This window comes from Drosophila bipectinata, chromosome 3R, assembly GCF_030179905.1.
Source record: "Drosophila bipectinata strain 14024-0381.07 chromosome 3R, DbipHiC1v2, whole genome shotgun sequence".
NCBI classification, from domain to species: Eukaryota; Metazoa; Arthropoda; class Insecta; order Diptera; family Drosophilidae; genus Drosophila; species Drosophila bipectinata.
The window spans coordinates 12,825,186-12,838,681 of record NC_091739.1 but is presented as its reverse complement, the minus strand read 5'-3'; the positions used below and the strand labels follow the sequence as shown (position 1 = coordinate 12,838,681).

Genomic DNA, 13,496 nt, shown 5'->3' with positions numbered 1-13,496 from the left:
CTTGCAGAATGCAATAAATACATAAGAGTCAGTGGTTTGGAAGGCCCGAATGATTCCTTGAGGCTCCTGGAATGGCACAGACGCGAATACAAAACAATTTGATTTCCATTTCGGTGGTATCGCTGGCTTTGATTGCCGCTGACCTACTTGCTGCCTGATTACCCACGCCAACACCCACACCGATCCGGCCCACATACCCATTCAAGTTATCGGGAGTATGTGGGGAATCCTTGTGGCATACTTTGAATATCTTGGGCCGCATGCCGCATTCCTGGCTGGCAAATAACTTTGCATACTTTTGGGTCGGCGCTTGTGGATAAGTTTCCTTGATTTATGCAGCAAACACTTTCGATTAATTGCCCAGAGAGCTCTGCTCATTGCACATGTGAAGCTATGGGAGTGGGATTGAGTCGAATTCTAGGGAAAAGTCATCAAAACTATTTCATTAATTTGTTGCTTGGCTGGCTCGGTTGCGGCCCCAGAAGTCTTTAAAACTTTTGTTTGTTTGTCTTGGTCTAAACTTTTAATCGCATTTGTTTGTCATCGTCGCATTCTGGCAGTATTGCGTTGTCTTCATGGCTTTTGTCAATATTTAACTTATAAATCCAAAATTTAGACAAATATTTGTCTGGGTTGAAAGAGGACACTTCAGAAACTACTTTGATAATTGAGGATGGTTCAATTTGAAAAGTTTTAAACTGCTAATGAATCGTTAATTTAAAAGTTCTCTATCCAGTTCATATCATATCCTTTGCTCACAAAGTAATACACTTTTATTTTTACGTTTGCACTCCGGGAATTCCACGTGTGCACAAACATCTCATTACCTTTTCTATCATTTTCAATTTATCCTTGCGGCAATACTGCGAGTATTCTATATTTTTTGGCTAGCTTTTCTCCTCTTCTCTTTCTGTCTTCCCCTCCATCTCACTCGCACTCCGAGCCAAGTCAAGAGAGCGCTGTAGAGCTGTCAACCGCACATATACAAATAAGGGAGCTCCGGCCCACAGGGCGGATGAAAAATGTGGGCGGCCGAGTGGGTGGGGTGCACCATGGCAAGTAAGTATGCAACGAAGTTGAACTGAACTGCACCTGACGCACCGGCAAATACACCAAGGGCCAACTAGCTCATCCCCATCCTGCCACTCTGGCATATCCTTTGGGCCCCCAGTGGCCTATGCACGATAATGTAGTTTACCTGCGCTTCAATATTTGCTTTACTGAACAGCATTTCCATTCTAAAATTATCTCATACTTGCTTCTTGAACTAACCTTATAGGCATTGCCGTAATAACTATCAAATTTGAGGTAGTTACCATCATTACCAAAAATCATATCCTGCCGAGTACTTTACTGCACCTTGCATTTCCCAAAAACACAAAAAAACTTTAGAAGTTGTCGGTGCGTGTTTTAGTGAAAATTAAGATAATTTTAGAGAATGGTGAAAGAGGACTAAGGGGCTCCCAAAAATGAGCAAGTGTAGCCAGGATCAGCCGCAAATTGCCGTCATCATTCTTGGAAGCTGCTACCTTTTGTCCGCCTTTCAGTTTGCCTGTCCAGGACTTATGAGACAGGCCAAAATGTCATGTACAAACAGATAAAAAGGACACAGGCCGTAGCGTGGACACTGCGGCTAATAGCAAAAACAAAACCACTGGCTAAATAAAGAGGAAGGATATTATACAAAATGTAAGCATAGAAAAAAATATATTTAAAAGAAAAAATAAGTTTCTATTAAATATATTGTTTGTTTAAAAGATATTTTTTATCCATTATTTTAAACAAAAACCCTTAGAAACTATTGCGAGTTAAAGTTTATAAGTTCATTTCTTTGAGTGCACAAAGTCAGGAGTAGGACCTGAAAAGGGTTATGTCCTACCTCCATAGACCCCCTCTCTGTTTTCCCCCTTATCTTTGGTCTAGGCCATTATTGTGCAGCCTTTATTGTTTTTATTTAATTTTTTTTGTTTGGCTGTTGTTGTTTTCTTTGTTGCTCCTTTGCCTTTTGTTGAATTGAAACAATTTGTCACTTTTCGGGCAAGTGCCTGGGGCGGGTTTTTGTTCAGCAATGGTAGAGTTAGCCTTTCGGCTCCTACACCCAACCATCCAGCCAACCACCATCCACCCATCCTGTACCCGTGTATTCATCTCCTTTGTAGTTAATGAAATAAATGAAGAGCCCAGCGCAGATGGCCGCAGAGAATTATACATAATATTTCTGACAGTGTTTTATTGCAAATTGCCAACTTGTCGTGGTGGCCAGAAAATTACTGACTTCTTGATAGGCCCCGACAAGAAATAATATAAATAACCAGGTCCACCTAGTCCTTTTTTATTTGCTTTTCATTTTTAAAAACAAAATATACATCGTCCTGAATGTAAACAGATTAATATCGTTAAGTAAATGTAATATGCTTGAGTAGATGTTTAACTGGCAATGTTTATTGCACTATTAACACAATTGCTCTCGAATTGGTAATTGGAAATAGTACTTATCCACATCCCCAGCATATGTTCGATCCCCTTTGCCAGAGCACTTTCCCGATAAATGACCATAACTCGATACATACAATGAACTGTATTTTATTATCTCACCGCATTTTCCACGTATCAACAAAAAAAACAACAGTAGCAAAAAATACGTAAAAAAAAACAGGAAGAGTGGAAAAAATCAGTCAGACTATTGAATTTCATTGAATTGCCATTTAATTTGCATAAGTTACGGATTGAACATTGCAGCACATTAAATTAATGCCAAGCGGCCACTTAGAGGAAATAAAAAAGAATAAAATAAAATAAAATGAAATAAAACCAATTGAAATTGTTCACACAAGCAGTTAAAGTCTAACCGAGAAAAAAAACAGGATGCATGGCTAAAAAAAAAGATTTAATTTGTTGAATGGTTGGGTTTCGGCTTACCTGGAAACTCAAACAAATAAATAAGATTAGATTGGATGGCGGGGGGTACTTGACCACAGCCGGAAGGTCCAGCTTTATCATAAGCCAGGACCTCCAGGTCCACCTTGGCCGTTTGATCTGCAGCGGCATTTGTCCAGTGACTCCGCAGACCTGCACCACCTGTCCACAGACCTCTGTCCTCGCTTTGAACTTTGCCCAATCGTTGTGAAATCGGCCTAAATGTCTAAACAGGAAATCAATTCTGAACAGCCTTTTGCCAGGAAACCACATTCACCGAGTGCCCAACCACTCCTCTGAAGCCGGTCCCTAGAATCTGATCCAATAGTGTGTGCTGACCGGAGAGACCAGGAAAATGTTAGTCCTATTCCTGAATGCTTATTGCAGTTCAAACTCTACAAGTCCTAATCCTTTGTAACTACAATTTTAGTTTATATATACTTTTAAATATTTAACTTAACTATAAACTTAAACTTTTAACACAACAGCCCTCAAAATTAGCCTCCTATCCGGCTATGGAGTTTCAGGATTCTCTTCTGGTTCTTTGAGCCTGGGGCTACTTGAGACTTTTCTACCTCAGTTGGTGCATTTACTAATGTGGTTGTTGTTAGGCACTACTTGAGCTTGTTGATGTTGTTGCTACTAGGCATTGTTGACTCCCTGTGTATGGGGCATGCTTGAAATGCAACATTTCACCGGAAAGCAGCGGAAAGCCTTTTATATGCCCAGCCAACTTCCGGTCTATAGAAAACTAAACTCTGTTACCACAGTTCATATTGGTATTGTTGTTGCTACCTCAAGTGGTGGCAGGTGAACAAAAGGTGTGCCTATGCATATGTTGCACACTCATTGTTGTTCTTGAAAATTTTCCTGTAAGTTGCAGTCAAGCATTAATAAAGTGTTGCCTATGTGGCCTTAAACTTGTGGCCAATTACTTTAAGGTTAATAGATATTTTTCAAGATTTTTGAGGTGCTTAATTTTTATACAAATTCTTATTCAATTTGTTAATATTGTATTATTTTATGTGTGCCAGGACTCTCTGGTTCTTTACTCTTTCCCCAAATCTCAAAGATAAGCCTTCGTACAGAAATTACTGAAGGAGAAGGAAAAAATGCGACTCAGGTTAATGGATTTCTCTTGTGATATTTGACTTGACCCAGACCCGTAGCAATTCTGTATTATCCGTAGACATCTCATTTTATTTTGTTCTTTATGCGCCCTGTGAATTTTTCAAGTGAAAAGTTTACATTTATTATCCGGACCCCCGCTACTGGGGGGATGGGGGTCGAAAGGGCGTGGGTTAAACCTGTCCTTCAAGGGACAACAAACAACACATTACGTTTAATTGAATGTTGCGGTTGTTGTGTCGCCTGCGCCCGACTCCTTTTCCTTCCGCTTCTTGCACGCCTCCTTGGACGGTATATCCTTCGGTATATCCCGCCGTCTCTATTTGACTTTGAATACACTTGCAAAAAACTGGAGAGACTTAAAAATCTAGGATTTATGAGTTGGTTTTGCAGCGAGATTTTAATTGAAAGTAAATTGTCTTTTTTCAGGACCCCATTCAAATTATTACGTATACGTACAGGCACCTAAAATATGACTGGTTTTAAACTTTCCTAGTGTACTCCTCCCTATATGTATGCGACACGCGCCGCAAAAGAAAGAACACGAATTATAATGTAGTGTAAATATTTAATGATGATGTGGCTTTAGATTACGCTGCCGTCACGTGGTTGTTGTTAAACGTGCTCCCATTGCCAAGCCGGGCCTACAAAAGTGAAATCTTGACCTGACCCCTCCCGACCCAATTCAATGAGCTGGAAAAGTCGCTGCCTGCAGGACAGTTTTCCACGCGTAGGCACATCCTTCGGCGTAATTCCTCGAGCGGTAGCCAGTGAAGTGCAAAAGGCGGTGGACAGCTGATATGCATACAAAAAACAAAAGCCAATGAAAACAAACCAGAGATATGCCTTTTATATGAGACAATTTAATGAGCGTGAATAAAAAATGTTTCTTTTTTACTACTGCAGGGGGGAGAATAAAATGGAACTTTTTAGTCAAACATGAATTTCGTCCATACAAAAGCAAATTATCTATAAAACTATGGTATATAAATAAAGTATTCATAAAAAATTCGTAACTTAAAGAAACTTTTGTTTAAATAAAACCTTCTTATTATAAATTTCTCTTAAAATACCAATTTTATAATAAAAATTTTTAAAATATGCGGTTGTGTGGCGCCATCTATGTGTTGTCATGAAATACTAAAGAGTGCTGCCAGACCCCGGTAAAATGTTAGCATGCACAGAAAATTAGGTCTCTGAAAAAAAATTATATTTATCGGTTTATATAATGTTTCCTCAACAAATAACTTTAAATAATAGAATTATAGAATTAGTATATTCAAAATAGATATATTGTTATTGATCTACAACCTTTGTCAAAATTCAAAAATTCATGTTTATATATTTCTTTGTATGCATCTTAAAGGTCATTATCGATATGTAATAAATTTTTCATATTGAAATATTAATTATTTAATATTCATAATTTTTTCAAAGTATTCAAAATAAATAGAAAAAGGAAGTTTTCAAAAAATAAATAACCATTGACACCTATAGTAGCCAATTCAACATCCCTGCCGCAGCCTTGTTATCGCACTTATCGAATGGCGTGATTATTCGATAGCTTATGATAGAGAAAATGTACGTCATGTGATTGTGGATTCTTTTTTTCGCACGAAGCAGTCACCTGTCGGCCGAGAAAAATACAATTACGCCTGCAATTCGGTAAGTGTGAGATGGAAAACTGAAGGTTTTGGACAATAAAACACGTTTTCTACACCAGATAGTCGAGAAAAAGCAGCAACATGGCGGCCCAAATTCGCACCGTGGTGACCCAAACGTTCCTGTGGCTCTTCCTCTCAGTGGCCACCATCCTGACCCTGTACTTTGTGATGACGGGCAAGGGTGAGCGTGTGAGTGTTGGCTGGTTCCTGGCCTCCTCCAATCCCTACATGTGGGCGTGTCTCGGCATCGGACTTTCCGTCTCGCTGTCCGTGGTGGGCGCCGCCCTTGGAATTCACACAACTGGCACCAGCATCGTGGGTGGTGGTGTGAAGGCTCCCCGCATCAAGACCAAGAACTTGATCTCCGTCATCTTCTGCGAGGCTGTCGCCATCTACGGTCTGATCACAGCCATTGTTCTCTCTGGCCAACTGGAACAGTTCCAGATGGAAACGGCCTTGAACTCGCCCGCCATCCAGAACACCAACTGGTTCTCCGGCTACCTCATCTTTGGAGCTGGTCTGGCCGTCGGCCTGGTTAACCTTTTCTGTGGTATTGCTGTCGGAATCGTAGGCTCGGGCGCTGCTCTCTCTGACGCCGCCAATGCTGCGTTGTTCGTCAAGATCCTTATCGTGGAGATTTTCGGCTCGGCCATCGGTCTTTTCGGCCTGATCGTGGGCATCTACATGACCTCTAAGTCGAAGATGGGTGACAAGGAGTAAAGAGGCCACTGTAGCCATCGTAATGCAGTGTGAGTGTGAATCATAAGGTTACAGTGACGGTCGAGATAAGAGCACACTAAGTCATAAAATATGAGCATTCCTTAAATGCGTAAAAGCTTTAAAGAATGTTATTCAAATTGGAAATCTGTTGTCAAAACAAACTAATTTATGATAGAACTTATATGATTACAATTAACACATCCCAAGCTTTTGTATGATAACCATTAACTTAAAGTACATGACTTTAAAATGGATTTACCATGAAAATCAATTAGTTGCTTTTATCTTGATCGTAGTTGAAAATGTACAAATATTTCATTCTAAATATTCACCCACAGTCTTCGCCCTTCAATCAGCATGGAGAACAAATATCAGGCACCAAGGCATTCCCCCCATCCCAATGCAGACACGCAAGAGACCAGTGTTTGCTTTTTTTTTTGGAAATTACAATTAGAAGATTGTTATTTGCAGTTACAGCTCGCAGGATGACACACAGAAACCGAACCCCGAACTTCGTTCTGCCGAAACACTTTAAACTGGGACTTTAGTTACTTATTAAGTTGATAGTTGGTTAGTTAAGCTGTTAGTTTTCACGCCTCGCACACTTTGACAATCACCAGCATCATTCAATCGATTGCAGAGTGTGCCTGGTGTGAAAACGACTGAGTTTTGTTTTAATAATATTCTTTTGCCAAACGAAAGACAACGTGTGTGTGTATGTTCACTTATGATTCTAAGTAGTTTGTTATGTTTGTTTCTACGCTGGCACTTGAACCGCTAATTGAAAATGTATTATATTAAATATCATAAAACGATAAACTTGTATATTTCAAACTACTGTTGATGGCAGAAGTTGTAGAAAGATGCACAGTCGCATTATTATTATTATAGAAAGTATTCCATATTAAAAAAAGTAATAAAATATATACGTTTTGTTTTTCAATATGCGTTAATGAATATCTACGACAATGGCTTATCAGAAGCACGCGCTTCGAGTACATTACACACATAAATATATTTATTATCTATGTATGTTTGTGTTTTATAAGATTTGAAGAGCCATCAAGGTGCGAAATAGTTTTTATATTTTTTATTCAATCTTATATATCAACCAATTATTTGAAGGATATTCCTCCTCCTCAACACTTAAATTTTCCAAGATATCCTTCATAACTTACAGAGTAAAAAAAAAGGTGTACTGCCTTTTATACTTTTTGATATTTGTATAAAAGTTATCGTTATCTTTTATTTAAAAAAACTCAAGCTGAAAAAGTTATACATTATTTTTTGATAAAAATTAGAATATAATAAATGATGAAAAAAAATCCTGGATCTATCAGATGGATCTAATCCAGAGGTTTTTTTAACAAAATTTTATCTTATTAATAAAGTTAAAATAATTGAATTAGCTTTTTCAAACTTGGCGCTTTTTCTTCATTAAATGGGCAGCACTAAGCCCAGTGTTGTAATCGGCCGCCAAAGTCAAACACTGACAGTTCTGCCTTTTTTCGTTCCTTTCACATCCTCTTTCTTTTTGAGTAAACGCTTCGCGGAGTTGCACGCTTTTTCCTCTTTTCATCCTAATTTTTCCGGGTAACAATATGTCGGAGGAAATCGTTGAATCGAATGCTGAGCCAGTCCAGCCGCCACCACAGCAGGAGGATGAAATCTGGGAGGAGGAGGGCCCGCTAACCGTGCAGGCCCAAGCCAACGAATGGCCGGAGATCAAGCTTTTTGGTCGTTGGGGATGCGATGATATTTCCATTAGCGACATTTCGCTGCAGGACTACATTGCCGTGAAGGAGAAGTTCGCACGCTACTTGCCGCACTCCGCCGGACGCTATGCGGCCAAACGATTCCGCAAGGCCCAGTGCCCAATTGTGGAACGTTTAACCAGTGGACTTATGATGAAGGGACGCAGCAACGGCAAGAAGCTTCTGGCTTGTCGCATCGTGAAGCATGCATTCGAGATCATTCATTTGCTAACTTCGGAGAATCCGCTGCAGGTCACCGTGAATGCGATTGTTAACTCTGGACCGCGTGAGGATTCGACGCGTATTGGACGCGCTGGAACTGTGCGTCGTCAGGCCGTCGATGTGTCGCCCTTGCGTCGCGTGAATCAGGTAAGTGTGAAGTTATGCGTGCACAAACACGCACCAAAACAAATGTCTGCGAAAATTTGAAAACTTAGTAAAACCTTATTCTTATTTTTAGGCCATTTGGCTGATTTGCACTGGAGCTCGCGAGGCAGCTTTTCGTAACATCAAAACTGTGGCCGAATGTCTGGCTGATGAGCTTATCAACGCCGCCAAGGGCTCTTCGAATTCGTATGCCATCAAAAAGAAGGATGAACTGGAACGCGTTGCTAAATCGAATCGTTAAATATCGGTTTTTTTTCAATATTCATCCCAGTATTTTAAAGCACAAATACATATACTGTTATGTAAACCATTGAACAACAAAATAAAAATACATAAAGGTGTTTTAAAATATCTCCGTAGAATTGGCGGTGGAGTTTAATGGATGGAAATGATATTACAGGGGAAAATTTCATTGTCATTAATAAATGTAGATGCTATCGTATATAACTTCAAATATTTGAATAGAATATAAAAGAATTTATTTGAAATGTGTTAAGAAAACCACGGGCCACAAAAAATGGTTTTGTTTATTATTAGATAAAATAAGTTATTCGAATAACCCGCCAAAAATCAGTTACACAAAATTTATTTTGCTACTTTTCCGCCCAACAGAGATCTGGTCACACAGTTAGAAACACTTTGTTATTAAAAGAATAATGACAACTAACTCCAATTCTTGTCAATATTAAATTTTCTAATATGTCAGAAGAAGACTGGAAAAGTCCCGCCTTTCGTGAAAATATCGCCAGCAAACTGTAAGTAGATAAATAAATAAAAATTTATTCTGACAATGGTCCGTTTTAGTCACTTCTGGTCCCCATATAAGGGCCCGGAACAAATAAGCTGGGCCAAGGCGTTGGAAAATCATCTCTTTCGCCGCGCGAGATCGTCGGAGGAATATTTGAAACTGTTCTCAAGGGTCTTGGATCACTATAAGGTCTTAGCCGGAAGGTCTGAAGGCGCGCTACCAAATACACAGGGCATGGAGACTGATCTTTTAGCTGCTTTAGAAAACATGAACATCGAGGAGCAGTCAAATCCTAATCCACATATGTTTTAAAACTATTCTTAAGTTCATTCCTACAGTTTATGGACTGGCAATACTTATGCATGTAAATAAGAATTCATTTCTTTAAGCAAATGATAAGAATATAAAAAAAATATAGTCTTACATTTATTTGATGTATTGCATAGATTCCATAGATGCTTCCTTAGATTAGAGTTTCCTTAAAACATGAATCGTAACAACTTAAATAATATATGAACTTCTTGGTAGAATTGAATGCAGACTAATCAGGGTTCACATAAAAAATCGCTTGAGAAACGGATGTACACATGTTGGCAATTATTTTTTTCTTCGCATGACATTTTTTAAAATTTTAAAGGTGATACTCAAGAAAATTTAAAAAAAATTTAACATAAAATTTGATTATAGATTTTAAAGAAGATTGTTTAAAAATAAATCTTTTTTCTTGGATTTTGATGCAGAATCGTCGAAAATTGATCCACAAATCGATTAAGGTACTCCGGTTAGGAATCGGATGACTATTGGCAAAGATATGCGCTCCGCAAGGGGCTATATTGTCGTTCCATGCATTTTCCCAATTTTTGAAGGGGACCCTCCAGAAAATTTGACAAAAAATCCTAAAAATAATTTTATCTTAGATTTTGATGCAGATTAGTGGAAAATTGATCCACAAAGCGATTAAGGTATTCCGCTTAAGAATCGGATGACTATTGGCAAAGATATGGGCTTCACAAGGGGCTATACTGTCGTTCCTCTAAAAAATCTATAAAATAATTTTATCTTAGGCCATGTAGGCTTCGCTGTAGGCCATATTGGCCTTCCCATTCATTTTCCAAAATGTTGAATAAAAATCTAGTATTTTTAAAAATGAAAACATTCTATAAAGAAGGTTTGCCTTTAAGTTTCATTTTTCATCAAGGCATTTGGGCAGAGAGAACCTAGAACTAAAAGCCTGTAAAAATGAGATTCGGAGTATTCTTCTTGTTGTTGGTTATTTTTGGAGCTGTCCTCGTAATGACTGGACTTATCCTGGCTAACGTGATGACCGGCACTGGAGAGCGGTTGGGCATCAGCTGGTTTTTGTACACCTCCAGCCCTTTTATGTGGGCCGGCCTGGGAATCGTGATGGCGTGCTCCTTGTCTGTGGGTGGTGCCGCCGCCGGAATTTACATGACCGGAGCCAGCATTGCAGGTGGAGGCGTTCGATCGCCGCGCATCAAGACGAAGAACCTTATTTCAATTATCTTCTGCGAGGCGGTGGCTATCTATGGCCTTATTACTGCCATCCTGCTGTCAGGATGTGTAGTGAATTTCAATACTGTGCGGCTTATTACGGACAGGCGGGTGATGGAAACCAACATGTTTACGGCATTTGCCGTGTTTGGCGCTGGACTGACAGTAGGTCTAGTCAACTTATCCTGTGGCGTGGCCGTCGGAATAGTTGGTTCCGGAGCTGCCCTAGCGGATGCGGCCAACTCGGCCTTGTTCGTCAAGATACTAATTGTGGAGATTTTTGGATCAGCCATCGGACTCTTTGGTTTGATTGTGAGCATCTACATGATATCCAAGGCGGAAATGATAACATAAAGTTTTGCCAAAGTAAAAAAAAAGGTTACAATGCATTTTCTTATAACTGTAAAGCTAATATTTATTGCATCATTAAAGCTAATTCTCGTCTTCATCGCTATCCTCCGCATCATCGTTTTGGTTCTGCTGATCACTATCCTCTTCGTCTTCCTCGTCCCAGTGCTTGATCTTCTTGTTGGTCATAAAATCTTCTCTCAGGACATTCCATTCCGACTTCTTTTTACCTTGGGAAGATAAACCAGTTTCATCCTCGTCTTCATCATCATCCTCATCGGAGTCATCCTCCTCTTTCTTTACAGAATTATCGATGGCTGTGGATTTAGCTCTCTTGCCGCTCATCAGAACGTCAAGAAACTTGCGCTTGTTTATATTGTTGAGCACGGCATCCTGCCGGCTGTCAAGGGGGCCAGCGTCCTCCAGCTGCTGCTGTATATCCTTCTGCTGGATACGTACGGCATTGAAGAACTGGACCACACCACGGGTGGCAACTTTTCGTAGGGTTCGTTCTCGTTCCATGTCCCTATAGCTGGGTTTCACGCGCAGCTGAAGGGGCACATTCTTTCTCTGTTGCTTGGTCAATTGGGCATCTAGAGCAGATGACTCCGGCTTAACATCCTCCTCATCATCATCGTCTTCGTCCTTCACCTCTGCCTTTTCTATCTCAAAGTCGTAGTCGGGCTTCTTAGCGCTCTTGGCCTTCTGCGATCGCACGGATCCCTGGCTGTTTTTCGCACGGGCCAACACAGTTTTGTTTTGTGTCTCGGGTTTGGTGGTTTTCAGTACTTTCAGTATGGAATCAGCCCAGCCGGCGTTGCCCTCCACATCGCTTCCAGCTTCCTGACTGCCTTCCGATTCGGATTCCCCTTGGGAACTTTCGGAGGGCGGAGCTTGCTTCTGTTTTTTGCGGTTTTCTGTGAGAAGAGCCATTTAAGCAATCTAATAATTGAATTGAAATAGAAAAACAAATCGCGCGTGTTTGTTACACGTTTTTAGGGATGGGCAAAGTTAACTAGAGATGGTGAATTTCTTTGGACTGACCACTCGGTGGTTTAATCCTAATTTTTCAGAAAAAACCTTCCAAAATCTTAAAAAATTGATTTTTCGAAGTTGAATAACTTCAAAAACTTTTTTAGAACTCAAAAATGTAGAAATTAATATAGGTTGGCAGGTCTCAACCAACGTACATCATTATAATTAATCGATAGCTTCAAAACTTCCATATCAAGGAAGAAGAAGCGCCGGCTTCCTTACTTTATAAATTAGAAATATTAAAGAATTTCAAATAGAATATTAAATTAACTAACTTAGAAGGAATCATGCTGAAGCTAAAATTGGAAGCATTGGGCCATCCCACGCCAGCCGACGTGTCTTTAAACAGTAAGTGGCCTTAGTATCTTGCGCAAAATGGAAATCAATAATCGCGTTTTCTTGAAATCCCTAGATCGCAAGGAATTTGCTAGCACAATTCTCTGGCTGGAGGATCAGAAGATCCGACTATATACAATCGAGGACCGAGAAAAGCTGCGCAATTTGGACAACCCCAAAATGTGGGAAGAGGGGTACTTGAAATACAAGGCTGATTTGAACATGCCCTGTTTGGAGTCCCAGCAGGAGGAGCTGGCCTGGATTCTGAGTCACGCTGTGCGTCTTGAGTTCCTCGACGATCCAGAGCAGTTTGCCTCTATAAACAGCCAACAGCAATCGGTCCAAACCAATGGCAAGCAGACCCAGCAAAAGGTGCAATCAATTTTCGAAGGAAAAATCAATGGTAAGAGGGGTATCTCTTGAAACTAATTATTTGCTTGTAACAAATTGTATTTTATGCTTTAAACAGTTCAGGACAAGGCGTTTATCGATGGTGTTCGGCTGCTGGCCAGCAAACTAAACGTCCCCCATCATCCCAACCATCTGCTGCAGTTGGAGGCTGTGGCGCGGATAGTCCACGAACGCCTCTCACCTGACGCTAGGGGTCGGAAGCCAATTGTGGGGACACCATTTCCGTTTGATAAGGGAAACGACATAGTCTCATCCAACGATCCTGCCCTGGACCTGCCCATGCGTATCCTGCGACTGCTCCAGATCCAGAGCCTTCGACAACTGCAGACTCACATTAACGAGACCATCGTGGCAGTTCAGAACATAACAGCCAATCCAAAGACTGACACCAAGCTCGGCAAAGTGGGCCGATAGTGCTCGAATAACCGGACTAGCTAGGCGACAAAATTTTTTAAACTTTTTTTTTTAATTCAGAGAAATTAAATTGCTAATCTCATGAGAGGACTTTTAACCAGAAGCCAAGCAAAAACAAACACA

General features: G+C 40.2%; 6 protein-coding genes across 7 annotated transcripts; 5 read left to right on the top strand and 1 right to left on the bottom strand.

The window, feature by feature from the left end:
* The first annotated feature begins 5,560 nt into the window (after nt 1-5,560).
* On the top strand, nt 5,561-7,371 carry VhaPPA1-1 (Vacuolar H[+] ATPase PPA1 subunit 1). Of its 2 annotated transcripts, none has more exons than XM_017247219.3 (3): nt 5,561-5,709; nt 5,768-6,457; nt 6,767-7,371. In XM_017247219.3, the coding sequence occupies exon 2, from the start codon at nt 5,790-5,792 to the stop codon at nt 6,426-6,428; it is 639 nt and encodes a 212-aa protein (XP_017102708.1). In that variant the 5' UTR covers nt 5,561-5,709; nt 5,768-5,789; the 3' UTR covers nt 6,429-6,457; nt 6,767-7,371. The 2 variants fall into 2 exon arrangements, with proteins under 2 accessions (XP_017102708.1, XP_017102709.1); XM_017247220.3 differs by having other exon boundaries at nt 5,627-5,709; nt 5,772-6,457.
* Nucleotides 7,372-7,948: 577 nt separating this feature from the next.
* Nucleotides 7,949-8,918, top strand: RpS5b (Ribosomal protein S5b). The gene is made up of 2 exons (XM_017247239.3): nt 7,949-8,551; nt 8,643-8,918. The coding sequence occupies exons 1-2, from the start codon at nt 8,030-8,032 to the stop codon at nt 8,808-8,810; spliced, it is 690 nt and encodes a 229-aa protein (XP_017102728.1). The 5' UTR covers nt 7,949-8,029; the 3' UTR covers nt 8,811-8,918.
* Nucleotides 8,919-9,150: 232 nt separating this feature from the next.
* LOC122321606 (mediator of RNA polymerase II transcription subunit 15-like) lies at nt 9,151-9,737 on the top strand. The gene is made up of 2 exons (XM_043212243.2): nt 9,151-9,324; nt 9,374-9,737. The coding sequence occupies exons 1-2, from the start codon at nt 9,269-9,271 to the stop codon at nt 9,627-9,629; spliced, it is 312 nt and encodes a 103-aa protein (XP_043068178.1). The 5' UTR covers nt 9,151-9,268; the 3' UTR covers nt 9,630-9,737.
* Nucleotides 9,738-10,556: 819 nt separating this feature from the next.
* VhaPPA1-2 (Vacuolar H[+] ATPase PPA1 subunit 2) lies at nt 10,557-11,183 on the top strand. Its single transcript, XM_017247263.3, has one exon. It carries the CDS (start codon nt 10,557-10,559, stop codon nt 11,181-11,183), a length of 627 nt encoding a protein of 208 aa, XP_017102752.2.
* Nucleotides 11,184-11,218: 35 nt separating this feature from the next.
* Nucleotides 11,219-12,206, bottom strand: LOC108129300 (RRP15-like protein). The gene has a single exon (XM_017247262.3). It carries the CDS (start codon nt 12,108-12,110, stop codon nt 11,262-11,264), a length of 849 nt encoding a protein of 282 aa, XP_017102751.2. The 5' UTR covers nt 12,111-12,206; the 3' UTR covers nt 11,219-11,261.
* Nucleotides 12,207-12,382: 176 nt separating this feature from the next.
* Nucleotides 12,383-13,455, top strand: LOC108129971 (RNA transcription, translation and transport factor protein). The gene is made up of 3 exons (XM_017248293.3): nt 12,383-12,560; nt 12,625-12,951; nt 13,018-13,455. The coding sequence occupies exons 1-3, from the start codon at nt 12,500-12,502 to the stop codon at nt 13,371-13,373; spliced, it is 744 nt and encodes a 247-aa protein (XP_017103782.2). The 5' UTR covers nt 12,383-12,499; the 3' UTR covers nt 13,374-13,455.
* Nucleotides 13,456-13,496: the final 41 nt, after the last annotated feature.

Coding starts and splice junctions, on each gene's coding strand:
- VhaPPA1-1 (XM_017247219.3), top strand. CDS start 5,790: ATGGCGGCCCAAATTCGCACCGTGGTGACCCAAACGTTCCTGTGGCTC.
- RpS5b (XM_017247239.3), top strand. CDS start 8,030: ATGTCGGAGGAAATCGTTGAATCGAATGCTGAGCCAGTCCAGCCGCCA. Junction 8,552..8,642: donor CCTTGCGTCGCGTGAATCAG/GTAAGTGTGAAG, acceptor TCTTATTTTTAG/GCCATTTGGCTGATTTGCAC.
- LOC122321606 (XM_043212243.2), top strand. CDS start 9,269: ATGTCAGAAGAAGACTGGAAAAGTCCCGCCTTTCGTGAAAATATCGCC. Junction 9,325..9,373: donor GAAAATATCGCCAGCAAACT/GTAAGTAGATAA, acceptor GGTCCGTTTTAG/TCACTTCTGGTCCCCATATA.
- VhaPPA1-2 (XM_017247263.3), top strand. CDS start 10,557: ATGAGATTCGGAGTATTCTTCTTGTTGTTGGTTATTTTTGGAGCTGTC.
- LOC108129300 (XM_017247262.3), bottom strand. CDS start 12,110: ATGGCTCTTCTCACAGAAAACCGCAAAAAACAGAAGCAAGCTCCGCCC.
- LOC108129971 (XM_017248293.3), top strand. CDS start 12,500: ATGCTGAAGCTAAAATTGGAAGCATTGGGCCATCCCACGCCAGCCGAC. Junction 12,561..12,624: donor AGCCGACGTGTCTTTAAACA/GTAAGTGGCCTT, acceptor TGAAATCCCTAG/ATCGCAAGGAATTTGCTAGC. Junction 12,952..13,017: donor TTTCGAAGGAAAAATCAATG/GTAAGAGGGGTA, acceptor TGCTTTAAACAG/TTCAGGACAAGGCGTTTATC.